General features: G+C 39.0%; 1 protein-coding gene across 1 annotated transcript in view; it reads right to left on the bottom strand.

Annotated features, from left to right (window-relative positions):
* Positions 1-18,624, bottom strand: part of RNF212B (ring finger protein 212B) — a 64,212-nt gene extending 45,588 nt beyond the window's left edge. Inside the window, exons 1-2 of the mRNA XM_069097865.1 lie at positions 18,536-18,624; positions 16,553-16,653 (exon numbers count right to left, since the gene is read on the bottom strand). Of these exons, the coding sequence (XP_068953966.1) occupies positions 16,553-16,652 (100 nt within the window). The 5' untranslated portion in view covers position 16,653; positions 18,536-18,624. The remainder of the gene's footprint in view (positions 1-16,552; positions 16,654-18,535) is intronic.
* Positions 18,625-27,073: the final 8,449 nt, after the last annotated feature.

The following is a 27,073-nucleotide window of genomic DNA, read 5'->3' as shown; positions in this document are numbered from 1 at the left end:
GAGAACTGTGCCAATGTCCTTAGCTTTAATCTAAAATTGACTTTTGCTTCTTCTATACTGGTTAGCATCCATCCTTCCTGACCTTCAGGATTCATTTCAGTTGCTCTGGACTTGTTCCTCCTGTTTTGTTAACATTACCAAATCTTGCTCTCTCGCCTTTCCTCCTCTCATTTCCTAATCATACCCCAGTCTGAGACACAGAAACAGAAATGTCTAATCTTCAACCACAAGTAAAATATCTAATAAAATAAAATTTAAAAAAAAATAGCAGCTGCCTCATGGGTCAATTATTGGCTAAGATCATCATAATGTCAAATGAAAACATCATACAATGCCATGGGAACAAACAGCTTCAAGATGAGTTGCTGTTACTCTAATGAAACAAGCTTTGTTACATTAGAACATTATCAATAGTCGAGATTGGAGGAAGAATTGCTCATTAATTCTTACCTTATCAAAGGATCCCTCACACAAAGGTAGATTTCATTGTTTATTATTAAATTTGGAAATTTAACCCCATTGTTTCTAATTAGGAATGTTTAGTGAGACCACCATACTGTCAGTTGTGATGGTTTGTGGGAAGATCACAGCAAAATGTTGTTGCCTGGAGAAATTAATCAGTATTGTACACCAGTTTCATGATGGCATGCTCTCACAGGTTCTGGATAATGGACAATGCTCTCGTGCTTTCCCAGTCAACAACAGAGTGAGGCAGGAATGTGTGCTTGCTCCCAAGCTTTTTAGCATGATGTTTTCAGCAATGTTGTTGGACACCTTCAATGAGCACAAAAACAGCATTAAGGTCAGCTACTGCACTCATGGTAAATTGTTTAACTTGAAAAGGTTATAAGCCAAGACTAAAGTGGAAAGAGAGTTAGTGCATGACTTTTTGTTCACAGATGATCTGCACTCAATGCAGTCTCTGAGGCTGAGGCACAACAGAGTGTGGATCAATTCTCTGCTAATTGTGCTAATTTTGGCCTAACAATTAACACCAAGAAAACATAGGTACTCCACCAGCCAGCACTGTACCATACATGGGACCATCAGTTACAGCAAATGGAAACATTTTGAATGCTGTGGATAAGTTCACTTACCTTAGCAGTATACTTTCCAGGGATGTACACATAAAAGATGAGGTTGACACATGCATTGTTAGAGCTAGCTCAGTGTTTGGGAGGCTCTGAAGGAAAGTATAGGAAAGAAGAGGTATTAGTCTGCCTACAGAGCCACTGTGCTGACCTCACTGTTGTATGCTCATGAAACCTGGACTGTATATCAGTGCCACGTGAGGAAATTGAATCACTTCCATTTAAATTGTCTTAGGAAGATTCTGAAGATTACCTGGCAAGATAAGGTACTGGACACTGAGGTCCTTTCTCAAAATGAACTGCCAAGCAATTAAACCCTACTGAAGACAGTACAACTCTGATGGGCTGGCCATGTTGTCTGAATGACAAACGTACATTTGCCTAAAAGACTATTTTAGGGAGAACTCACATGGAGATCAGAAGATACAATACAAGGACAATCTCAAGGTCTCTTCAAAGAACTATGAAATTAATTGGGAGACACTGGCACAGGCACCCAGCATGGTATGCCCACATCAAAGAAAGCGTTGTGCTCTATGAGCAAGGCAGAATTATTGTGTTTCAAAAGAAACGTGAGATATGCAAAGAACCCAGGCACCAATCTGACTACAACTCTATGCCCATGAGCTGCAATCCCTACCCCAGAGTAAGGGTAGTGCAGGTAGTAATGCCTTTCCCAAACCAACAGGGCAGAGAAGCAGCCAGGCTGAGTCAGAATTCCCATTCTGAAAAATGAATACAATTAGTATGACAGGAGGAGCTTTGTCTTGGAACCCAGAATGGTTAAGAGTTCTGAGACTCTGTGAGGCAAAGAAGACCACTGTATCCCAAAAGCTATTGCCAGTGTCCTAAGCTACTTCTGTGAGTAACTGAGTAGCTAATTACAGTAGTTACAGTAATTACAATAGTAACAGTGAGTAGTTAATAACCTCTCCTGCTGCAGTAGGAGTCAGAAAAGTTTTTGATAAAATAATGTTCAATCTTCCTCTCTGGTAAGGACAGAGGTATAACAAGGAGTTGAGGAGATTAGACTCAAAGCTAAGAGTAAAAGACAGTTTTGAGGTTAAGTGAAAGTGATGTATTATGTTCTCAGCTACTTCATGTTTCTTTATAATACCATGCTTTTCCTAACCTAATTAACACTAACTTGTGTTGCTTCATTATAATATGTTTGTTTTAGTACTCAAGAAGGGCCTATCATTGCTTTAAATAAAGGAGAGGGGGGGAGGGGGAATCAAGCTTTCTATTTTAAAAGAAAACATGGTCCTTTACAGAGTTTCCCAGACCATATGGAGAGCTCTTCCTGAAGGGAGTTAGGACCTGAGATAAACTGTCAGTCACCCTCTCAGTCTAAGATGAGAAACCAACACATTTGGATTGGTGCTTGAAAACTCATTCTGAGTATTGGGGAAGCTGGGGCACTAGCTCACCCCCTCTTTCCCAAGGCTCAGGACTCCCCTTCTCTCTACTTCACCACTCCCAAAGAGAAAATTTGATGCTATAAAATTCCTCTAGGTCCCTGTAACAACATGAAGCATCCAAACTTTACTCCAGGGATCCCTGAAACACATAGAGAATCTAAATGGAGGGACACCAAAACTCTCCAATGGATTCCTGCCACTATGAGGGCAATCCTAACAGAATTCTAAAACACCTAATGATAAGAAAAGCAGGCCCATTTTGAAACTAAATAAAATAGGATCAGGTAAGCCCCAAATAAGTGAGGCTCCCAAAAGGGATTAATCATTTGGGGTCAATTACTTGTAGGTCTCAGGGTATTAGGCAAACCTATCCTTATGGTCCTGCAGCCTATATGGATCTCACAATAAGGGAGACAGTCTAAGTCTGTTTGAAAGGAGGAAAAAATATAAACATTTATCAACTAGGAACCAGTATTTTAGAATTCAAAGTTCATAATTTTCATATTAGCCACAATATCGATACTCATAAAGGATTCAGTAATAGAGCAGGAATCACTACTTAAACACTTCTTAAAAACTTAAATACATTCTTCTCAAAAGGAACTGGTTTGACTTTTAAAGGAAACCCGCCAGGACAAAAAAAAAAAAAACTGACTATACAATTACACCCAAAACAAAGAGCAAAAACAATGACAATTTTTCTCTAGTGGATCTTGAAACTACGAAATTTGATAGTGAAGGTAATAGATGGAGAATTTCTCTAGTAGATTTTCCCCAAAATTCAAAGGACTAAATATTTATCCCAGATAAGCCCCCACATGTAATATAGATAGATGGTCATCTGATATAAAATGGTTGGCCCATGTAAGGCATGAATAGATAAATATGACCTGGCCCATTCTATCTCCAAGGGAGATTTTGGCTTCCACTTTTGTGAAGAGTAGGAGGAGAATGGGGTGGCTAGGTGGCACAGTGAGTAAAGCGCCAGCCTGGAGTCAGGAGGACCCCAGTTCAGTTTTGGTCTCAGACACTTAACACACACACACACACACACACACACACACACACACACACAAAAGACTAGCCGTGTAACCTTGGGCAGGTTACTTAATCCCAACTGACCTCCAAAAGAAAAAAAAAAAGGAGTAGGAGGAGAGCTATGGCTGTAACATTAGCAGCCTAGAGAAAAAGGGATCCTAGCAGGATCCAAGATTTTTTTGCCTAAACAATCTCTCCTTCACTCTACCATCTGCAAGAATTGTACTAAACTATAGCTACTGACACATCAAATATTTATTTTCTAGGGGTACAATGCTCTTTAAAGGACTTAGAATAACAGCTATGTTTCTTGGTCACTCTAAAAGAGAAGATAACAGGTAGTTTACTTACAGCCAGCTTAGCTCTCTCCTACCAAATGCTGGTTGCATACACAAAACAATCTCAGATATGGAGTAAAAACATTTATCCCAGCAAACAATAAACAGAAATCAAGAAAGTTAATAATTTAAGGTAGATGATAGGATATATAACAGTAAAGGAGCTCTTAAACTAAAGAATGAAATAAATTCTCAGTTCTACCAAGATGAGAATGTCACCAGGCAAGCAGACTTTTGTAGTTTCTGGGAGTCCAGGTGCCAGAATCAAGGAATATGATCAGCTTCCTTGCATGTCATTGGCTCCAAAGAGATCTCTTATCCTCTATTCAAAAGCTGATGCTTTGGGGCGGCCAGGTGGTGCAGTAAGAACTTCAGCCCCAGAATCGGGAGACCCAGGATCAGTTCCAGCCTCAGATACTTAGCACCCACACAAAATAACTGGCCATGTAACCTTAAGCAAGTTACTTAATCCCAATTGCTTTAAAAAAAAAAAAAAGCTGATGCTTTGCCTTTTTCATCCATTCCTCTTAAACTCTGCTTCTCTCTCTCTTCATTCTCTCCACACTTATGCAGCTGTGGATGCATATGTCTCTCCATATAAAAAGTCTGCCAGTGTCCCAGGGCTATCCTCCAGGGAACCATTCCAAGCCACCTGGTAGCAAAGATGTTACCAATTTCTAATATTTACTTATCTCAAGGCCCAGTAGGCTGATGATTTGAGGAGGAAAATGGCTAGGTGAATATGGCCTTCTCCCCTCCCCAGAAGTCTTAGAAAGAAAGATCTACACCTGATGAAGATGTACAAGCTGAGGGTGAAATAACAACAGTTATGGGTATATGGACCTGAGGTTCCCTTTTCCATTTCACTGCATTGCCATTGAGAGACTTTCTGGCTGCCAAGCAAGGGATGGGGAGAAAGCCACTGCAATTAGACTGAGGTTTTCTGCTTGCCACATGAGTGCAGTTGACCTTGGGACTGGGGATTACTGGGCAGCTCTCTCTCTCCAGTGACTTGGACCAGCAGAAGAGAAGCCAAACATATGATCACTGCTCCCCAAATCCATGGAACATAGAAATCTATACAGCAAAGCTCAGTATATCAGAAGTGAATACTGAGCAGCAGGGGCTGACAACTATTGAAAATCCTATCATCTGGTGAAATGGTAAGGCAGATAACTCTTCCACCAAGCTTTCTGTGATTTCCTTTGATACAGTCTGAGACCTAGAAGCAAGGTCCCAGACAAATATCCCTGTTCATTTATTCCCTTTACATAACCTGCAGGAGTCAGAGGAGTTTTGGGAGAAGGTTGAAGGCAAACAGATAAGTGCAAGAGTTAAGTGTAGGAGCACTTAATATTTTTTTCTTTTATTTTTCCCTATGTCCAGTAACTATGTTGCAACTGTATGCTGAATGCCTTCATCCTACAAATGTGGGAGGTCATTGGACTCAAAAAGAGGGCTGATTCTATTCTGCTTTTTAAAGCATTCTTCTCCTCATTGGCTTTTTTGGACTTCTTTTGCCATTTGAGTTAGTCTATTTTTTAAGGTGTTATTTTCTTCAGCATTTTTTGGGGTGTCCTTTGAGCTGTTGACTCATTTTTCATGGTTTTCTTGCATTACTCATTTCTCTTCCCAATTTTTCCTCTACTTCTCTTAGATGATTTTCAAAATCCTTCTTGAGCTCCTCCATGGCCTGCAAACAATTAATATTTTTCTTGGAGGCTTTGGATGTAGGAGCTTTGACTCTATTGTCTTCTTCTGGTTGTATGTTTTGATCTTCTTGGTCACCAAACAAAGATTCTATAATTTGACTTTTTTTACACTGTTTGCTCATATTCCCAGCCAATTACTTGACTTTTGAACTCTTTGTCAAGGCAGGACTCTGCTTTCAGAGTGCAGAGTACTCTGTCCCAATTTTTCAGGGGTTTTGTGCAACTGTTATCAGAGCTACTTCTAGGCATCTATAAATTTTAAGTTCTTCTAAGGTGGTATGATCAAAGGAGAGGTGTTTAATCCTCTTCTGGCCTGTGCTCTGGTCTGACTGACTACAAACATTCTTTTTTTTTTTTACCTTGGTACCATGAAGAGGACTCCCTCTCCACAGCCACCATAAGCTCTGCCACACCAGAGCTCCTCCTCACCCCAGGACCACCACCAAAGACTGAGACCCAGATACAAGCAGGGCAAAGTAAGAGAATCCTGCTTCAGCTCCAGCAAATAGATCCCTGCAATAGCCCTCTGATCAGTCACTTGATCCTCCCACCATCTGTGGGCCTAGAGCTCTGGAAGCAGCTGCTGCTGCCAGCACTAATGCCATCACCACTGCTACCACCTCCACTGCCCCAGGACTAGGGTCGAACCACACTCTTCTCTCACCCAGGTCCAACAGAATTTCCCCACTGACCTTCTACTTTGTCTGTGGTGTTTGTGGGTTGAGAAGTCTGGAAACTACCACAGCTGCCAATGATTCAGTCCCCTGAGGCCTGCTCTGGCCCTGTCTGTACCAGCACAGGCCATGCTAGGCTGTGTTCCACTCTCAGTGCAGTGAAATAGACCCTTCCTATCAGCCTTCCAGGCTGTCTTGGGCTGGAGATGGGTTTCACTGTGCTATTTTGTGGGTCCTATAGCTCTAGAATTTGTTGAGTCCGTTTTTATAGAAATTTGGAGAGGTTTAGGGGAGAGCTCAAGCCAAGTCCCTGCTTTTACTCTGCCATCTTAGCTCTGCCCCCAAGAGGACTGTTCCTAGATGCAGAGTGGAGGTTCTAGAGTCTTTCCTACTTCGAATATTTCTGAATAATATTCCATGTTATCCCCTAGCTAAATGCTAAGCTCAGACAACGCTGCTATTTGAAATCATGGCTTGATGGAAGTTGGGAGAGAAGAGAAGAGTTAAGGTATTTGCAGGCTGAATACCTTCTGATGACTTCTGGGAAACTTTATACCACATGCACCAAAGAGGTACTTAGGTGACTCAAGAAGAGTTATCTCTAGTGCACAACTCAAAAATTCAGCTCCTCTGCTGAACAATTAATAAAATGACACACTGCCTTTCTGTAGCTTTAAAGAAGACAGCCTATGAGGACATTTGGATTGCTTACACTGCAGTGCCACCCTTTCAGTGTCCCAAGAATCACAAATAGTCCACAAACATCATATCTTTGAGAGTAACTGCATCCTCCAAAAAGCAGAGGAACCAAAAAGATAATTCTATTCTGAATCTTATTCTCATCAGTAGAGGACTGGTTCTTGGGATAAAAATAACAAGAACACTTGAGAAGTGACTGTTCCATCTTAGAGTTTACAATATAAGATAAAAGCAAAGCTGGAAGTTGTCTGACATGCAAACTAGAATTTTTCAAAAGAGATTTCAAAGGGCTCACAGAAAGGATAAGTAGGATCCCACAAACCATGGAATGGAACTATCCCATAAAAGTTCTACAGTGAAAGTCAGCCCAAAGGGATATGGTTCTCAAGAACAAAGTTCCAAAAACACAAAGAAAAACAATTCAGATGAGAAGGAAAATTCAAAACTTATCAGAAACAGATATAAATACACAGGAAATATACCAACAAACAGATTTTTAAAAGACATATGAAGAACATAAAAGCAAGGTAAGGTATTAGAAAAATAAATACTATAGCATGGCAAAGTTCCATAAGAATAGTGTTCAGGGTGATAAAAATCAGATTAAACTAAACTAAGTTGGACAAAGAAAATGGACAAAAGGGATCTGTTTAAAATTGCTATATTGTGGAATAAAGGAAAGTCAGAGGAGGAACAGGATTGCAACCCAGAGAGGACAGAACATTTACTGAGAATGGATAATGGAGAAAAGGCAAAGTTGGTCAGCTCTTCTTTTGCTTCTATTTCTTCTCCTAAGGAGAATAATCCTTGAAATGGAAAGAACAGACTAGATATAGCTAATAAAGAGATGATGCCCAAGAAAAAAGGAAGAGACAGTAAAAGAGCACCTCACTGACCTCAATAAGTTCAAATCACATGACCCAAAATAACTATAGCCTCAGGTATTGAGCTGCCCAACAGATAGGATCACTGGACCACTGTAAGTGATCTTTAAAAGGTCATGAAAAATAGGAGATGTAGAACAAGATAAGAAAAGGGCAAATGTCCAGATTTCCAAAAGAAGGTAAGAGTCTGATAAGCTAGTGAACTTGACTTTTGATTCTTGGCAAGATTCTGAACACATTAAGTAATGATTAGTGAACATATTAAAAAGGAATGGTAATCACATAGAGCCAGCATGGCTACATCAAGAACAAGTCATCTCGGGGCGGCCAGGTAGCACAGCGAGTAAGAGCACCGGCTCGGTGTCAGAACGACCTGGAGATCGAATCCTGGGCTCAGACACTTAGCACCCACCCAGAAACACCTGGCCGTGTAACCTTGAGCAAGTTACTTAACCCCAATTGCTTAGGGGCGGCCAGGTGGCTCAGCGAGTAAGAGCACTAGCTCCAGTGTTGGGACGACCTGGAGATCGAATCCCGGGCTCAGACACTCAGCACCACACCCTGAAATAACTGGCCATGTAACCTTGAGCAAGTTACTTAACCCCGATTGCTTAAAAAAAAAAAGTCATTTCAGGCTAACCTAATTTTTTTCTTTTTTGGTAGTTACTAAACTGATTAATTAGATGGTCCTTAAGTGCGGCCCTTTGACTGAATCCAAAGGATTTGTTCTGTGAAGTTTGGATTCAGGCCACAGGTTCCCCACCCCTGCTATAGACAAATAAATAAAATCTTTGGCCCTTTGATCTCATTGGATCTTTGATCTCATTGATATGAATGTCCTCTCTGGCAATAAAAATTGGAAACCATATCCATATCCATGACAACTAGGTAGCACACTGGAAAAGGTGTCAGGCCTAGAGTCAGTAAGACCTGAGTTCAAATCTGGCCTCAGACATTTATTAGCTGTGTGACCCTGGGCAAATCATTTAACCCTGTTTGCCTCAGTTTCCTTACCTGTAAAAAATGAGCTGGAGAAGGAAATGGCAAACCACTGCAGTATCTTTGCCAAGAAAATCCCAAATGGGGTCAGGAAGAGGCAGATGTGACTGAAATGACTGAACAATAACATGTCTGTCCATTCTCTGTGACTTTTGTCCACATCTTCCCTTAAGTTCATTACAGGGGTTCACCCAATGTGCTAGGGAACCCTCCTCATTTTCTCTTGATATCACCAGGAAAGTAGTGGAACATATGGACTACCTAGTAATTATCCTTCACTCTCATGATTTGACCAACACATCTTTTTTGATAAAAAATTTCCCAGTGATACCCTTTATTCCAGTTTTTCTTTTGCTTGTTATGTATTGTAAATTGCTACAGACTCTTCAAGGTACCTTGTTGCCCTCTGAGTAATACTCAGTATCATTAGGTGAAGAAGAAACATATCTTATCAAAGCTGTTCACTTTTGATATGCTCATTAAAGGTGTTCATCAATGTGATGAAGAAGGGCCTGCTTAGAGTACAAGTTGAAGGGAGATTCCCTGTAGGATGATGAGGACCTCTAGATGTTACTGCTTGTGGATGACATCATGCTGGTTCCATCAAGCTCCAGAACACTGAAGAGCCTACTAAATGAGATCCCTAACCATTCAAAGGAATTTGCTCAGAAAATTATGAAGTTCTTTTAATAGTCCCCAACTTTCCTCAGTAACTAAAGCTGATATATATACATATATATATTTAATAATTTTATTTATTTATTTACTTTTAGTTTACAACATTCAGTTCCACAAGCTTTTGAGTACCAAATTTTCTCCCCCTTCCTCTCCACCCTCCTTCCCCCCATGGCAGCATGCTATCCAATATAGATTCTATAATACCTTCACATTAAACATTAGTCAAGTTGTAAAGGATTATAGCCAATAGAACGAACAACAAGAAAGAAGTAACAAAACAAAACAAAAAATACATAGAACAAGTAGTTTGCTTCAATCTGCATTCAGACTCCAGAAATCTTTCTCTGGATATGGACAGCCCTTTCCTTCATGAGTCTTATAGGGTGGTCTTATAGCTGAGAGGAGCCCAATCTATCCAAGTTAGTCATCACAGATATGATGTGTCTGTAATTGTGTATAATGTTCTCCTGGTTCTGTTCCTCTCACTCTGTATCAGTTTATATAAATCTTTCCAGGTTATTATGAAGTCTGTCTGCTCCTTATTTCTTATAGTACAATAGTATTACATCCATTACATTCATATACTTGTTTAGCCATTCCCCAACTGATGGGCATCCCCTTAATTTCCAATTCTTTGCCACCACAAAAAGAGCTGCTATAAATATTTTTGAACATATAGGACCTTTTCCCACTTGTATGATCTCTTTGGGATACAGTCCTAGAAGTAGTATTTCTGGGTCAAAGGGCATGCGCATTTTTATAGCTCTTTGGGCATAGTTCCAAATTGCTCTCCAGTATGGTTAGATGAGTTTACAACTCCACCAACAATGCATTAGTGTTCCAATTTTCCCATATCTTCTCCAGCATTTTCTTGTTTTGTCATGTTAGCCAATCTGACCAGTGAGAAGTAGTACCACAGAGTTGTTTTGATTTGCATTTCTCTAATCAGTAGTGTTTTAGAACATTTTTCCATATGATTATAGATATCTTTAACTTCTTCCTGTGAAAACTGCCTGTTCATATCCTTTGACCATTTATCAGTGGGGAATGACTTGTATTCTTATATAATTGACTCAGTTCTCTGTATATTTTAGAAATGAGACACTCGGGTGGCTAGGTGGCGCAGTGAGTAAGAGCTCTAGCCCTGGAGTCCGAGGATCCAAGTTTGGTTCCGGCCTCAGACACTTAACACCCACACAAAAAAACTAGCCGTGTAAACCTGGGCAAGTTACTTAACCCCAATTGCCCTCCAAAAAGGCAAAAAAAAAAAAAAAAAAGAAATGAGACACTGGTTGTAAAAATTTATCAGAGACACTGGTTTTAAAAATTCTTTCCCAATTTTCCCTCCTAATCTTGGTTATATTGGCTTTGTGCAAAAACTTTTCAATTCAATGTAATCAAAATTATCCATTTTGCATTTTGCAATGCTCTCTATCTCTTGTTTGGTCATAAATTCTTCCCTTCTCCATAGATCTGACAGATAAAATATCCCTTGCTCTCCCAGATTGCTTACAGCATCAGTAAGGCTGATATTTTTGAATTCCAACGCTATGAGTATTCTTGCATGGCTGTAAGTCATGGAACACTATAACCTTCAAAGAATTCAAAATGAGTTGTAGATACAAACTATATTTTAAGAAAGAATTTGATAAAGTCTCATGCTATTTTTATGTGAAATATGTAGAGTTGGAGGAGGGAGCATAGTTTCAGGCTTATCCATGGTCACAAGCTCCTAAGTGTCTGAGGGTACTTTTGAACTCAGATCTTCCTGACTAGAGGCCTATCCACTGAACTACCAGCTACCTCCAGTTATACAATAGTACAAATTAGGTGGATCTGGTACTGACTGGAAGGACATTTCAAAAATATGTGCTTTGTCTGACACTGTTTAACATTTTCATCAATGCAAACATTTTTAAACATTTAATTATTTTTTAAGCATTTAGACATTAGGAAAACCATCAACATAAATAATCATATTAAAAAAGACTAAAACATCCCAAATCACACGTTCATCATAACAAATGCTGACAATGCTTTTGACAAAGTATAACACTCTTTTATGCTAAAAACTCTACAAAGTATAGGCATAAAGGGACCTTTTTAAAAAATATATTAAAAGTATCTCTCTAAAACCAAAAACAACCATCATTTGAAACAAAGATACATTAGAATTTTTGCCAATAAATATTGGACTGAAGCAAGGATTTCCATTCTCCTCACTATTATTTAATACCATTCTGGAAATGGTAGCAATAATAATAATAATACAAGAGAAAGAAATTAAAGGCATAAAGACAGGTAAAAAGGAAATAAAACTATCTCTATTTGCCAATGATGGTATACTTGGAAAATCCTAGGGAAGGAGTAAAGATACTGACATGAAGACATTGATTAATTTGGAAAGTTACAAAATAAACTCTTAAAAAACAACAGCATTTCTATATAATAATTATAAAAACCCAAGATGCAATAATAGAAAGAGAAATTCCACTTCAAATACCTATAAACACATAACATATCTAAGAACTGACCTACCAAAGCATACAGAAGATTTACATAGGCTCAATTACAAAGTGCTCCTTAAGGAAAAAAAGAACAATTTAAATAACTGGAGAAACATTCAGTGCTCCTGGCTAAGCCATGCCAAAGTAATAAAAATAACCATACTAGCAAAAGTAATTTACACTTTAAATACTCGACCAATCAAATTACCAAGAAGTTACGGAACTGAACCAGAAAAAACAACAAAATTCATTTGGAAAAACAAAAGATGTAGAATATTATGGGAAAACTGGAAAGCAGTCAGGCAGAAATTAGGTTTACACCAATACTTTCCTCCATATTCCACAAGACATTCTAAAAATGGCCTAAATATTAAATATAATAATATAAAAAATTAGAAGAAAATCAGATCATGTTCCTCCCAGATACGTGTAGGGGATATATTTTTAACCAAATAGAGGTAATTACAAAAGATAAAACAGATAATTTTGATTAAACTGAAAAGCTTTTGCACAGACAAAATTAATGCACCTAGGATAAGAAAAGTCGTCAAATGGGAAAATTCTTTGTCTTAAATTTCTCTGATGAAAGTTTAGTATCCAGGATACAGAAATAATTCATAAATACATGTAAGACTAATAGCTACTCCCAAACTGATAAATGGTCATAGGATATAAACAAAAAGCTCTCAAAAGAACTGCAAAAAGCTCTCACAAACATAGGAAAGAATGCTTCAAATCACTAATAATAAGAGAAACGCAAATCAAAACAACTCTGAGATCTTACCTCATATCTTGAAAATTGGCAAAAAAAATTTTTAATGGCAATAGTCAATGTTAGAGAGGGGGTGTTGAATGACAGGCACACTAATACATTGCTGGAGTTGTAAAATGGTATAACCCTTTTGTAAAGTCATTTGGAATTATACAAATAAAGTGACTAAAATGTCCATACCCTTTGAACCAGAGAGTCCAGTACTGGGCTTATAACCCAAGAAAGCCATTGACAAGAAAGTCCCTATAAACCATAAGTACAAAAATATTTATAGCAGCTCTTTTTGTGGTGGCAAAGAATTGGAAATTAAGGGGGTGCCCATCAATTGGGGAATGGCTGAATAGGTTGTGGTATATGCATGTTATGGAATACTATTATGCTATAAGAAATGAGGAGCAAGGGGCGGCCAGGTAGCACAGTGAGTAAGAGCACTGGCTCCAGTGTTGGAATGACCTGGAGATAGAATCCCGAGCTCAGACACTTAGCACCTACCCAGAAACACCTGGCCGTGTAACCTTGAGCAAGTTACTTAACCCCAATTGCTTAGGGACGGCCAGGTGGCTCAGTGAGTAAGAGCATGGGCTCCAGTGTTGGGATGACCTGGATCAAATCAGGGCTCAGATACTCAGCACCACACCCAGAAATAACTGGCCGTGTAAACTTGAGCAAGTTACTTAACTTGCTTAAAAAAAAAAAAAAAGAAAAGAGGAACAGATGGACTTCATATTTACCTGGAGAGGCTTATAAGAACTGATGCTGAGTGAGAGGAGTAGAGCCAGGAGAAATTTGTACACAATTACAGACACAACGTATGTGTGACGACCAACTTTGATAGACTGGACTCTTCTCAGCAATCCAGGGTTATAAGTGAACCCCAAATGACTCAAGATGGAGAGAGATGTTTACAACCAGAGAAAGAACAGAGTTTGAACCCAGAATGAAGCAAACTACATGCTCTTTTTCTTTTTCTTGTTTGGTTTTATTTCCTCTTTCCCACTGTTCATTCCATCTGATACAATCTTTCTTTATAACCTAATGCCTAATGTGAAAGTACAAGCAGATACTATACTTGATTGTATACCACCATGGAGGAAGGGTGGGGAGGGGGGGGAAGGAGAGACAATTTGAAACTCAAGGAATTGTGGAAATGAATCTTGTAAACTGAAAGTAAACAAATTTTAAGATAAAAAGACCAAAAAAGATAAAAAAGATAAAAAAGGAAAGTCCCTACATACACCAAAATATTTATATCAGCACTTTTTGTGACATCAAAGAACTGGAAACAAAGTAGATAACCATCAACTGGGACATGACTAAACAAACTGGGGTACACAAATGTAATGGATTATTACTGTGCTATAAGAAATAACATACACGATAACTGCAACAAAGTAACTGGGAAAAAACAAATACACACACAAAAAATCAAAAGTTAATGTGACAAAATTATAAAGATCAAACAGGACTCAAAGAAATATAAAAAGACACTCCAATCCACCCCTTTGTGGAGGTAAGAGACACACAAGTGTTACACATTGCATTTTTTCAGATTTTTTTCAATGTATCCATAAGTTGTGCTGATTTCTTTTCCCCTTTAAAAATAGTATTTATTTTATGGGATAGGGAGAAGGGAGGGAGAAAGGAAGAGACACAGGAGAGGGAGAAGAAGAGATATTTGGGATAACTATGATAATATAAGAAATAGAAGACATCAATTAAAAAAAAACTTCTTTTAAAAAATAAATTTTAGAGAAGTGCCCAGGCCCCCACACAGATTCTTAAAAATAAGTTGTCTTCCCAAACTGTGGCACTCAGTGTGACTTTAAGAATCACTCTACCTCTTTGCAGCTGCCACTTCCTTAAAAGCAAAGAAGATGGACAATTAGTGCCTAGCAAACTATAGCCCAAGAGTCAAATCTGGCCCATTACCTGGTTTTAAATGGCCCCATGTGCTAAGGATGGAAAACTTTTAGCCATATAAAAACAAGCAGGATGCCAGACATGGCTTTCAAGCCATAGTTTGCTAACCTCTGAAATCAAATATAAACCCCTCTGTTTAGCATTTAAAATTCTTCTTAGTCTGTTAGGTGGCACAATGGCTAGAGCATGGGACTTGGAATTAGGAAGATCTTAATTCAAATCCTGACTCAGACGCTCATTAGTTGTATGACCCTAAGCAAGTTACTTAACCTCTCTGTGCCTCATCTGTAAAATGGGTATAAAAATAGCACCTATAGGATTGTTGTGAGAATCAGATACCATGTAAAGTGTTGTGTAAACCTTAAAAGTACTCTGTAAATGCTAGCTATTTTTATTTTTAACACATTACTCCCCTCTACTACAGTCCAGCCATACTGGACTACTTCATCTTCCAAACATCTCCTGTCTCCCTGCCTTTGCAAGGAATGTACTGCCCCCCTCATCTCTACTTCTTGGAATTCTAGTATCCTTCAAGACTCAGCTCAAGTGCTGAAAGTTTTAGCCTTACTCAAGTGGGAGGCACTCACACTTGCTCTCACACACACACACACACACACACACACACACACACACACACACACACACTATGCAGTTTCTAGTGTTCTCCTTTCCTAAACTACCTTGTATTAATTTTGTATATAATCTGTATGTGCTTATATGTGTGTGTTGCCACCACTGGAATGCAAGCTTCATGAGGCATGTTTTACTTTTATCTTCATAGTCACATTGCTTAACACAATGCTCGGCACATAGTAGGTATTTAATAAATGTTTATTAGCTGACTGATTTAGACCACGGATTCTTGACTTTTTTTGTGCCCAAAGTTTAGCACAATGCCTGACACATAGTGGGTACCTAATAAATGTTAATTGATTATAGACTCCTTTGACAACCTGGTGAAGTCAATGAATACTTCTCAATGTTTTAAAATACATTTTAAAAAGATACCAAAAAAATACATTTAAAAAGATACAAAAAGATCACAAAGGAAACCAGTTATGTTTAAAAAAAACAGTTATCCAAATATTTAAAAAAACAAGTTGATGGATGCTAGATAAAAGTACTACTGATTTAAAAGTTCTCTTTTTATTCTACATTTGAATTATTAATTTTGTGTCATTAAAAATTTGTTCTTGAGAATTTGGAATCCATCTGTAGAATTTTAGTCTGTGAGATTCTACATATCCTTTCTCTAAACTCTTTGAAATCTACTCTTCCAAATCTACAATGCATGCAACATCAAGTCCACATTTCCTGTTTCTCTATCACCACCTATTCAAGAGGATTCTTCCCAAGTTTTCTGTTACTTCTACATGAGCAGTTCTTGTTTATGGGTCAAAATTGGGTCCAAAATAGCTCTTCTTGGGGCGGCTAGGTATCATAGTGAATAGAGTACTGGTCCTACAGTCAGGAGAACCTGAGTTCAAATCCAGTCTCAGACATTTAACACTTACTAGCTGTGTGACCTTAGGCAAATCACTTACCCCCAATTGCCCTGCCTTCCCCCCTCCAAAAAGAAAAAACAAAAACAGAAGAGCTCATCTCTTTCTGGTTTTCTCAGCCTTCTGAATCTCTTATAATCAGTAGCTTGTCTACAATATTGAGTTTTCTGTTTAAGGGTCCATCATGAGTGCCAACCTAAATGACTAAGATCTACAGTCTTACAGATGAACTTTTTTTTAATACACCTGAGACTAATTGCTCTCCGTTCCTAAGTGAAAATATTAGTGTCAGAATAAAAAATATGTTAATTACTCACCTTTAGTCACACATTTTTTACAAAAAATATGGCCACAGCTGGTTACAAAGAAATGAGTGCCATCTTTTCGGAAGCATTGATTGCAGTGAAACCAATCCATCCTGGAATACAAATTCAGAAAATACATCAAAAATTAAAAGTCCAATTGTACAGAACACTATGGTAGGTGATGAGGAAAATACATATTTTAGAAAATACAAGGTCCCTTACCTTAAGGAATGTACAGTTTAATAAGGAGATAAAACATCAATACAGATCGCCATTATATACAATATTACCAATGTGTATTATAAAATTATAAAAGAAATCCCTCTGTGACATGTGAGGGAGAAGCCCATTACATAGAAGATATATATCTTCCTGGAAGAGATGGCCTCAATGCTAAGATTTACATAGTGTGTAACAATCAGCAAGCAAACAGAAGGAGGGTTTCTAGATACAGGAAATAGCCTTAGCCTGAAGTCACCAATAAATAGTTCAGCCTGTTCAGGGAAAAGAGAGGTGTGTAGTTTGGTTGGGATGTGTATTGTATAGTGTAAAATAATGGTGAGGTTGCAACAATCTTTAAATGTCTGAGAAAATATGAGAATATCTAAATGGCTAGGGCCTGATCTATACAGACAGAGAAATCGTTAGGGTTGATTTAAGCTTCTAGCAATTTTTACTCAGTCTCCAGCACATTGGAGATACAGACAGGTCATTGATGATCATCATCTAAGTGTTGATTCACAACTGATTACTGGCAGTAAAGAAACGACCAGTCAGTATAACCTAAAGCATAAAGTACTAAAATATCCAATATATTTTGTATGCATTTTAAGCAGCACTGTAGCTAAGTGCAAAACACATGAGATTTGGAGCTACAGGATCTTATGTCTCAGGTGTACCACCTTAAACACATCCTATCTCAGCAGAGCTGAGATACCTTGGGCAAGTCACTTTTTTTGTTGTTGGTTTTTTTTTTTTTTTTTGCTTTTTGGAGGATAATTGGGGTTAAGTGACTTGCCCAAGGTCACAGGGCTAGTTTTTATGTTAAGTGTCTAAGGCTGGATTTGAACTCAGGTTCTCCTGACTCCAGGGCCTGTGCTCTATTCACTGGGCCACCTAGCCTGCCACAAGTCACTTTAAAAAAAATATTGGATTTTGGGGGCGGCTAGGGGGCACTTAACACTTACTAGCCCTTCGACCTTGGGCAAGTCACTTAACCCCAATTGTCCTCCAAAAAGCAAGAAAAAAAATTTGGATTATACAGTCATTTTCTGCAATCTGATTAAAGTTTTCTGCACCTGTTTTCCCATCTGTAGAATGGCAAGTCACATTTAAAAAGAAAAAAATTGGATTATGCAGCCATTTTCTGTAATCTCATTAAAGCTTTCTGTGCTTGTTTCCCCATCAGTAGAATGAATGAGTTGGCCTAGATGATCTGGAAAGGTCCTTTTCATCTCTCAGGCCAATGTTGGTTAAGTGTCAAATCCTTATTGGGAAACAGGTAACAAAACTGAATATGGCAGGTCTTTCCCTCCCCCATAACGGTATTGGCAGAACCAGAAAAGTAAATTATAAGAAGCCTCTCAGCAAATAAACAAAAACGCATCTTTTTTCGGCAGGGTGGCTCAGTATCTCGTGAAAGCCAACGTCCTAAATCGGGGGGGTTAGGCCTGATGTGGAAGCCGCTGCCCTAAGTTCCCAGAAGTACAAAATGGAGCTGGGGCATGGGTTTGGGGGCTACAGGTGGGCCCTGATGCACCTTCGAAAAATAACATCGCGTTTTAAAAGGATTTTTTTTACAATAGGCCCGTTTTCTAAGGTGAGGCACCTTTGGCGGCGACCACAGCCATCTACACTGGGGGCCTTGGGACGGCGGCCCCCCACCTGAAGGATCTGGCTTGTGAGGCGATGGGGGCCGCCCTTGTCCCTCAACCGGCACTAGCAACCACCCGGCTGCGGGAAAGGGAGGGAAAAACCCGTTTGTCGGGGCCAGACCTGCGAGTGGGCTTGGGGTCTTCGGGTCTTCGAAGAAGGTAGAAGACAGAGAGAAGGAAGAGGAAGTGAAGAGTGAAGGACCAGTGCGCATGTGCACAGAGAGGGGCCAGGGAGCTCCGCCCTCTTGTGCTCCCCTCCAATGAAGCGCTGGGCGGTCTCCCTCATCCTCCCTTGCACTCACAACCTCCCCCCCCTCCCCCCCATTCCCACCCCCACCCCCCACCCCCCGCTGACGATGACGTCAGTCTAGGGCTTCAAAGGTTGTCCTCTGAGATCAGTTCCCTAGAACCGGTCGCGGGGAGGGAGGCAGGCTCTTTCCACCCGCAGTTCCAGTTCAGTGCCGGACTGTGCTGGAACCACCTCGAACCTGCTCGATTGTTAAATTTTTCAGTGTGAGCATTTACACCTGGGAAATACACAAACGATACAAATCGGAGCTTGATTTATTGTTTTGTTTGTTACCCCAATTTAAGAAAGTGTGAAAATGGTAAATTTTTAAGTGTGGTCTTGTGTTTTTGGAGAACCGGTTGTTAAACATTTACCAGCTGACCTCTTATATAGGGCGACAAATAGAGAGTCATGCAGTGTTATAACAGGAAAGGGTTTCTGGGAATCATCCAGCTCTTATTTTAGAGATGAAGGAACTAGAACCCAGGCATCCTGACTCCCATTGCAGTACACCCTGCTGTTTGCTAATTACTTCGCTTCCCATACCATTGCAGCTGTAAAGTAGAGTAGACCGCTATTCTAAATTAGAAGATTTAGAGATAGAAGGGATTTTAGAGATCTCCAAACACATTCTGGAACTCCTCCCCATTTTTTCAGATGGGAAAACCTGAGGCCTAAAAAGTTTAAATTACAGGGCGGCCAGGTAGCACAGCGAGTAAGAGCACCGGCTCCAGTGAGAGAGACCTGGAGATCGAGTCCTGGGCTCAAACACTTAGCACCCACCCAGAAACACCTGGCCGTGTAACCTTGAGCAAGTTACTTAACCCCAATTGCTTTAAAAAAAAAAAAAAGAGTTTAAATTAGTTACCCAGAGTAGCAGAGTAAGAAATCTTAAATTTTAACTCAGGTCCTCTGAATTAAAATCAATTAACTCTTTCCTATACACAAAGATGCTGTTCATGTAGTGTTATGAGGATGAAGTCTATGTGCCCAGCAAGTTAAACCAGATATTTATTGCCAGATTGCCATGCTCCCATGTATTAGCAGATTCATTTAGACCACGGATTCTTTATTTTTTTGTGCCCAAAGCTTAGCACAATACCTGACACTTGGTGGGCGTTTAATACGTGTTAACTGATTATAGACTCCTTTGGCAATCTAATCTAAAACCACATCACCCCTCAGACCCCAAAAGAACCCTGAGAACAGCAGTGACCCTTCCCAAACCACTGACTGCTTCCAGACCTTTCCACATAGCCATCATCTGAGGGGAGCAACCCCTGTGGAGTAGGGAGTTTGCTGTACTTGTCTCCACCAACACTTACCATGACCAACTGCCACCAATGGGCCAGCAAACCCAGAAGCCTGGAAACTGACCTTGTATTTTAGCCTACCATTGGTAACCCTCATCCAAGGAGGCAACCCCTACAGAGAAGGAACCAGCCATCTGGAACAACTGCCAATCAACTCCCCATGGGGAGGACAAGCCAACCAAGCTGAAGTAGCAAGGCACTCTGAAGAAGAGACAGGTGGCAACCTGTTCAAGTTAAGACAAACAGGTGCTGCTACCTGGGCAGCCCCCTCCCACTACTGACCAGCTGCCACCAATGGGCCAGGCTGTAGCCCCTGTGTCCACAGAAGCCACAGGTAATGAAAGCATACAAAAGAAAGTCCTCGGGACTGCCAAGTGGTTAAACATTAGAAACATACAGGTTTGTCAACGGAAATATCATGAAAGAATATACATTACCATCTGCTTTGCTGCTGTACCCTAAGGACTATGCTATCTAACTTCTGGCTGAAATCTCCTATGTTGTCTCCTCCATACAATGATCTCCTTCAGATCAGAAACTGTCTCCCCTTTTCTTTCTTTTTTTTTTTTTTTGGAGGCGGGAAGGCAGGGCAATTGGGGTTAAGTGACTTGCCCAAGATCACATAGCTAGTGTTAAGTGTCTGAGGACACATTTGAACTCAGGTCCTCCTGACTCCAGGGCTAGTGCTCTATTCACTGCCACCTAGCTGCCCCTGTCTCCCCTTTTTCTATTTGTATCCTCTTAGTCCTTTGCACATGGTAAGCACATGCATGCTTTTTCATTCACTCATTAAATACAATAAATATTTCTGAAGTACCTGCTATTTGCAAGATATATACAAAGACTGAATAAAACAGTTCCCAACCTCAAGAAGTTATAATCTAGTAAGAGTGATAAGATGCTCACACATGTAACTATCATAAAAAGTAAAATTTAAGTGCATAAGAAGTTTGAAGAAAATTCGATGACAGTTGATAGGAAAAAGAAAAACCAGCTCTGGTGTGTGGGGGTGGGGATGGGAATTGAGGAAGGCTTCTTTGGTGTAGGTATTATTTAAGCTAAGTCTTGAAGAACTCATAGAATTTCAATTGCTTGACATGGGGAAAAGGTCATTGAAGGTAAATGATATAGTACGAATACAGAGGCACAAAAATTGGAAAGCAAAGGAAACCGTGACCCAGTTTGGCTGAAGCATTGACTACATCAGGGGGAATAATGTCACCTGAAACTGAGAAAGTAGATTGGTGGTATATTCTAAAGGACCTTGAAAACCAATTTAAGAAATTTGGACTTTATTTAGTAGACAATGAGGAGCTGCATTAGATTTTTGACTAGGAGAGTAGCATGATAGAACTTAATATATTAAGAAGATTAATCTGGTTACATGCTGATTAATCTAGGCCAGCAGCCTAGATGTAGAAAGACCAATTAGAAAGCTATCACATAAGTGACCATTAACTGTAAACAAAATTGAACATTCACAAATATGAGAAATGGTTAAACAAACTGTGGTAAATGGAGGACTTACATGAATAAGTGCAAAATAAAGCAGAACCTGACAATTCTTATTACAAGAGAGTTCATGGAAAGAAGAAAAACAAAACAAATCAAAACTGAATGCTGTGTGATTATTAGGAACAAGTTTGTCACCAAAGAAGAGATAAGAGAATGTACCTCCCTCCCTTTTTTGCAGAGATGAAAGACTCTAAGTATAAGACACTGAATAAAAAATCAGATTTGGTTGATATTGGTTAATTTTTTAAAACTTTTTTTCTCTTTTTTAATTTTTAGTTATAATCAATTTTTTGTTATAAGCTTCTCTAAGTAGAAGAGGAGGGGTGTACATATTGGGGAATAAAGTGATATAGGAACAAAAGCTAACAATAAAACTTTAAAAGGAAGTTAGTGACAGATAGTAAAAGTCTGAACTAGGATGATGGCTATGGAAATGGAAAGTAGGGAGTAGATACAAGAGATACTGAAATTGATAAGATTTGCCTATTAATTAGATATGGAGTACAACAAAGGGAAAGGAGTCAAATATGGCTTTTAAGGTTAGGAGCAGGTCTAAGTAGAAGAATGGTGATACCATTAATATAAATAGAAAAGTGAGGAAAAGGAGTGTGTGGGATGATGAAGAGCATTTGACTTTGCTTTAGCATAAAAGAATTGGCATGTTTGTGTGTATGTGTGTGTTTATGTATATGAATATAAATACACATAATGTAATAGCATATTATTACTAATGTAATATTATATATATACAAGGAGTATTGTTTTTTATAAAGCAATCGGGGTTAGGAACTTGCTCAAGGTTACATGGCCAGTTATTTCTGGGTGTGGTGCTAAGTATATGAGCCCGGATTTGATGCAGGTGCTCTTACTTGCTGAGCCACCTGGCTGCCCCTGAAGAGTATTTTTTTTTTAAAGAATATTTCCATCTTTTTTTTTTTGCCTTTTTTTGGAGGGCAATTGGGGTTAAGTAACTTGTCCAAGGTTATATGGCTAGTTCTTTTGTGTGGGTGTTAAGTGTCTGAGGTGGGAACCAAACTCAGGTCTTCCTGACTCCTGGGCCAGCATTTCACTCACTGCACCACCCGCCCAGGTATTTGCATCTTTATCATTTTGACTTGTGCTCTCCCTGACCACACCCATCCCCTTCCCCCTTTTCTTCTTTCACTAAATCTCTCAGGAAATTTAACAGAAATAGACTACAGGCATACCTTGGAGATATTGCAGGTTCAGTTCCAGATCATTGCAATAAAGAAAATATTGGAATAAAGAGTAACAGAGTACCAGGCCTAGAATCAAGAAGACTCATCTTCCTGAGTTCAAATCTAGCTTTACATGCTTACTAGCTGTGTCACCCAGGGAAAGTCACTTGACCCTGTTTGCCTCAGTGTCTTCAAATGTAAAATGAGTTAGAGAAGGAAAAGGAAAACCACTCAAGTATCTTTGCCAAGAAAACCCCAAACAAGGTCATGAAGAATTGAATCACGACTGAAAAATGACTGAACAAAAAAGAAAAAGAAAATGAAGAAATGGCCTTAAGCATGTCTCTTCTACTTATTCCCATAGTACATAGCAAGTTCACTCCTGGACAAGGAAATGAATAAAGTAAGCTTTGGAAAAATTTTGCTTCTGACCCTATAATTTGAACATAAGATGCAGCACTAACTAAATTTTAACTTGAAAATAGAATTCTAGTCTGTGTGAAATGATTTATAGCCAGAGGACTGAAGATGAAACATGCCACCTGCTTCCTATTAACAAGATGATAGATTTAAAATGAAGAAACATACATACTTAGATATGGGCAATGTGGGAATATATTTTTACTGGGTTATGTATATTTGTTACAAGGGTTTTATGTTTTCTTTCTTAAAAATTGTTCAGTGTTGGGTAGTAAGAGAGATAATAAATACTTTTATAAATAAACAAGCAAATGAATGAATGAATAAGTAATTGAACAAATAAATGAAAAATAAAGCACTGATAGTCACCCACAACAAAAAAAAGAGAGAAAAGGAATGATTTTTTTCCACAACACTTATTTGTCCAAAGTTTACAAAAGTCCTCAAGGTCAAGTTTTTGGTTGCATTTTCATCACCTTCCTACAAACTCCCCTAACCATTAAGGTTTCCATCAATTGCTTACTTGAGAACACATGAGTTTTCGATTTCAGTAAACCTGAAATCCATTGTACTGCTTAAAAATTGCATTATGAAGTACGATAGTGAATACAGAAAGAGTTGAACAAGGTTGGTAGAACAGGGGTTATAGACAGACTGATGATAAGAAAGACCCAGTTATAAATTCAAATTGGGTAAACAAAGTAGAATTTGTCTCAGTTAATGAATCTTCCCTTCTTTCCCACACACTAAACATGTTTTCTGACTTTTTTTGTTCCCCTGCAGCTATTAACGTGGCTGGCTCAGTTGAATAGAGCTAAGGGCAGTAGACAGAAGAATAATTTGCCAGGATTTTTGTCTCTGGTGTCATAGAAGAGATCCATCATCATCTCCAAAAGAGCGTGAATCATAACAGAACAAGCCTGCTTGAAGCAGCTGGCTACAAATCCTCAGGAATACACTGACCTGTAACAGGCACAACTTTCTTTGATCCTATGGATTTGTACCAAAGACAAGAAGAGTATTTTTTTTTAAAAGGAGGTATTTCCATCTTTATCATTTTGACTTGTGCTCTCCCTGACCACACCCATCCCCTTCCCCCTTTTCTTCTTTCACTAAATCTCTCAGGAAATTTAACAGAAATATACTACAGGCATACCTTGGAGATATTGCAGGTTCAGTCCCAGATCATTGCAATAAAGTAAATGTCAGAATAAAGAGTCACATGAATTTTTTTATTTCCCAGTGAATATAAAAGTTATGTTTACACCATGCTGTAGTCTATTAAGTGTATTATAGTATTATGTCTAAAAAAAAACCCAATATACATACCTTAATCTAAAAATGGCTTATTACTAAAAAAAAAAACACTAACCATCATTTGAGACTTCAGCAAGTCTTAGTCTTTTTGCTGATGGAGGATCTTGCCACCATGTTGATCAGGGTGGTTGCTGAACACTGAAGTGACTGTAGAAATTTCTTAAAAAAAAAAAAAAGACTACAGGGCAACTGGGTGGCACAGTGAATAGAACACCAGCCCTGGAGTGAGGAGGACTGGAGTTCAATTCCAACCTCAGAGACTTAACACAAAAAACTAGCTGTGTGACCTTGGGCAAGTCACTTAACCCCAATTGCCCTACCTTCCCCCTCAAAAAAGAGGGGGAAAATAACCAAAAAAAAACACAACCATTGCTAGGTGGTACAGTGGTTAGAGTGTTAAGTCTAGAGTCAAGAGGACCTGAGTTCAAATTCAGCTTGAAACAGTTACTAGCAATGTGATGCTGGGCAAGTCACTTAACTCTGTTTGCCTTAGTTTCTGGAAATGAACTGGAGAAGAAAATGACAAATCACCACAGTATCTTTGCCAAGAAAACCCAAAATGGAGTCATGAAGAGTCGGACATGACTAAAAACGACTGAACAGAAAACGACTGAACAACAGTAATTGGATTCACTGAAATAGCACATGTCATGTTTCTATCTGAACAGTAGGTGTCACCCACTCTCAGCCTTTCTCTGGAAGAGAGTGCCACTAAATCAGCATTAGTGATATTTTACCTTCTCTTCTACCTTTCTCAGGTTAAAGGAGAACAATTTGCTCCCAACATAAGCAATATTAAAAGGCTATACACACACATATACTATCAAATTTTATATTACATTATACTATTATATGTGTGTAAACGTGTATATATACACATACATATATACATATACTGCATATATACTATTTTAAAAATGGAGAATGGGGTATTGGTGTGGAAAATGGGAATTGCCATTGGTAGGTCCCTTTTGAGTTTCAAAACACATTAAGATGGATGTTGAGGAAAACATTTCTGGCACAGGTTTAAGAATACCTAGGCACAGAACAGACCAAATTCCCCAGATTCCTTCAGAGATAATTTGTTAAGGTTTGGAACCGGTTGATTGTTGTTCTTCCTTGTCAAAGAGTACCAAAATGACTATGCTAGAGTCAAGTTTCAGTGTGTTGGACTATGGCTGATCAAACCAATATGAGCTCGGAATGTTCTACCATAGGTAGGGCACAAAGAGTCCATGTGAATATTTGGGATGGATTCTCTAAATCTGCACATTTCACATTTTTTTTTGAGCTATTTCCATTCTGCTTGTGAACGATTGCCCTGTGTGAGTTTTCCACAAAATACTCTTTTTGGCAAGCAAACATTTTGCATCTGAACAACATGTTCAACCCATCAGAGTTGAGCTCTCTGAAGTAGAGTTTGAATGCTTGGCAGTTTAGTTCAAGTAAGGACCTCAGGGGCTGGTATCTTATCCTGCCAGGTGATCTTCAGAATCTTCCTAAGACAATTCAAATGGAAACTGTCCAGGTTTCACAGGAATACAACAATGAGGTCAGCCATACAGTCCAGTACCCTCATTTTATACAAACTGAGGCCTAAAGTAGATGAGGAGTCAAACTTCAGTCTTCTAATTTCCAAAACCAGGGCTCTTTCCACTCTCCCTCATTCGAGTGGGTGTTCCTTTCACAAAGGATCCCTGTGCTTTTTTGTATTCATTGAATATCCAATTAATTGGAAATATTACTGATTCTCCTTCTGCAACTTCTCTTCCATCTGTCCCCTTTTTCTCTACTTACACTACTATCAGAGGGTTTCAGGTCCTCAAACTCTCTCACTTGAGCTATTTCCAGTCTTCTAATAGATCTCCCCATTCCAATTTCTTTTTTCTACAACCCATCCTCCACACAGCTGCCAAATTTATATTACCTAAAGCACACATCTATTTAATGTCACTTCTCCTGCTCAAGAAGTTTCAATGACTTTCTATTGCCTCTAGGATAAAATATAAACTTTTCTGCTAGACATTTACAATCCTTCCTAATCAGGCTCCGCTTATCTTTCCAGATAAATTCCACACTACTTCCCCCTCACATTCCCTCTTTTCTGGCCTGATGGACCTGTTTCCTATAGGCCATGTGCTCCTTCTATGCCTTTGTACAAGCTGCCTCCCCTTGTCTGAAAAGCTTTCTCTCCTCATTTCTACTCTTGTAATTCCTAGCAGCCTTATGTTCAGCCCTAGTGCTAACTCCTCCGAGAAGTCTGTCTTTCTTAATCTCCTGGGTTGTTACTTCTCTTACTAAGCACATTATTTTATATTTTTTGTTCACATATTGCACTTACTTCTCTATGTATATGCTCTTTCAATTCCATTTCAGTCAATAAACATTTATTAAGTGCTTACTTTGTGCCAAGCACTGTGTTAAAAGGCAAAAGACAGTTCCTGCCCTCAAAGAGCTTACACTCTAAGGAGAGAGACAACATGCAAACAAATATATACAGAGCAAGCTATATAACTGACAAATAGAAAATAACCAAAGAATTAAGGGAATTAGGGGAGGCTCCTTGTAGGAGGTGGAATTTTAATTGGGACTTAAAGTAAGTCAGG

Source organism: Petaurus breviceps, unplaced genomic scaffold (assembly GCF_028583685.1).
Source record: "Petaurus breviceps papuanus isolate PSGF00001 unplaced genomic scaffold, PetGlider_PUasm1.0 37, whole genome shotgun sequence".
Classification (NCBI taxonomy): Eukaryota; Metazoa; Chordata; class Mammalia; order Diprotodontia; family Petauridae; genus Petaurus; species Petaurus breviceps.
Note: the sequence above shows the minus strand (reverse complement) of the source record. Positions and strands in the feature narration are given on the sequence as shown.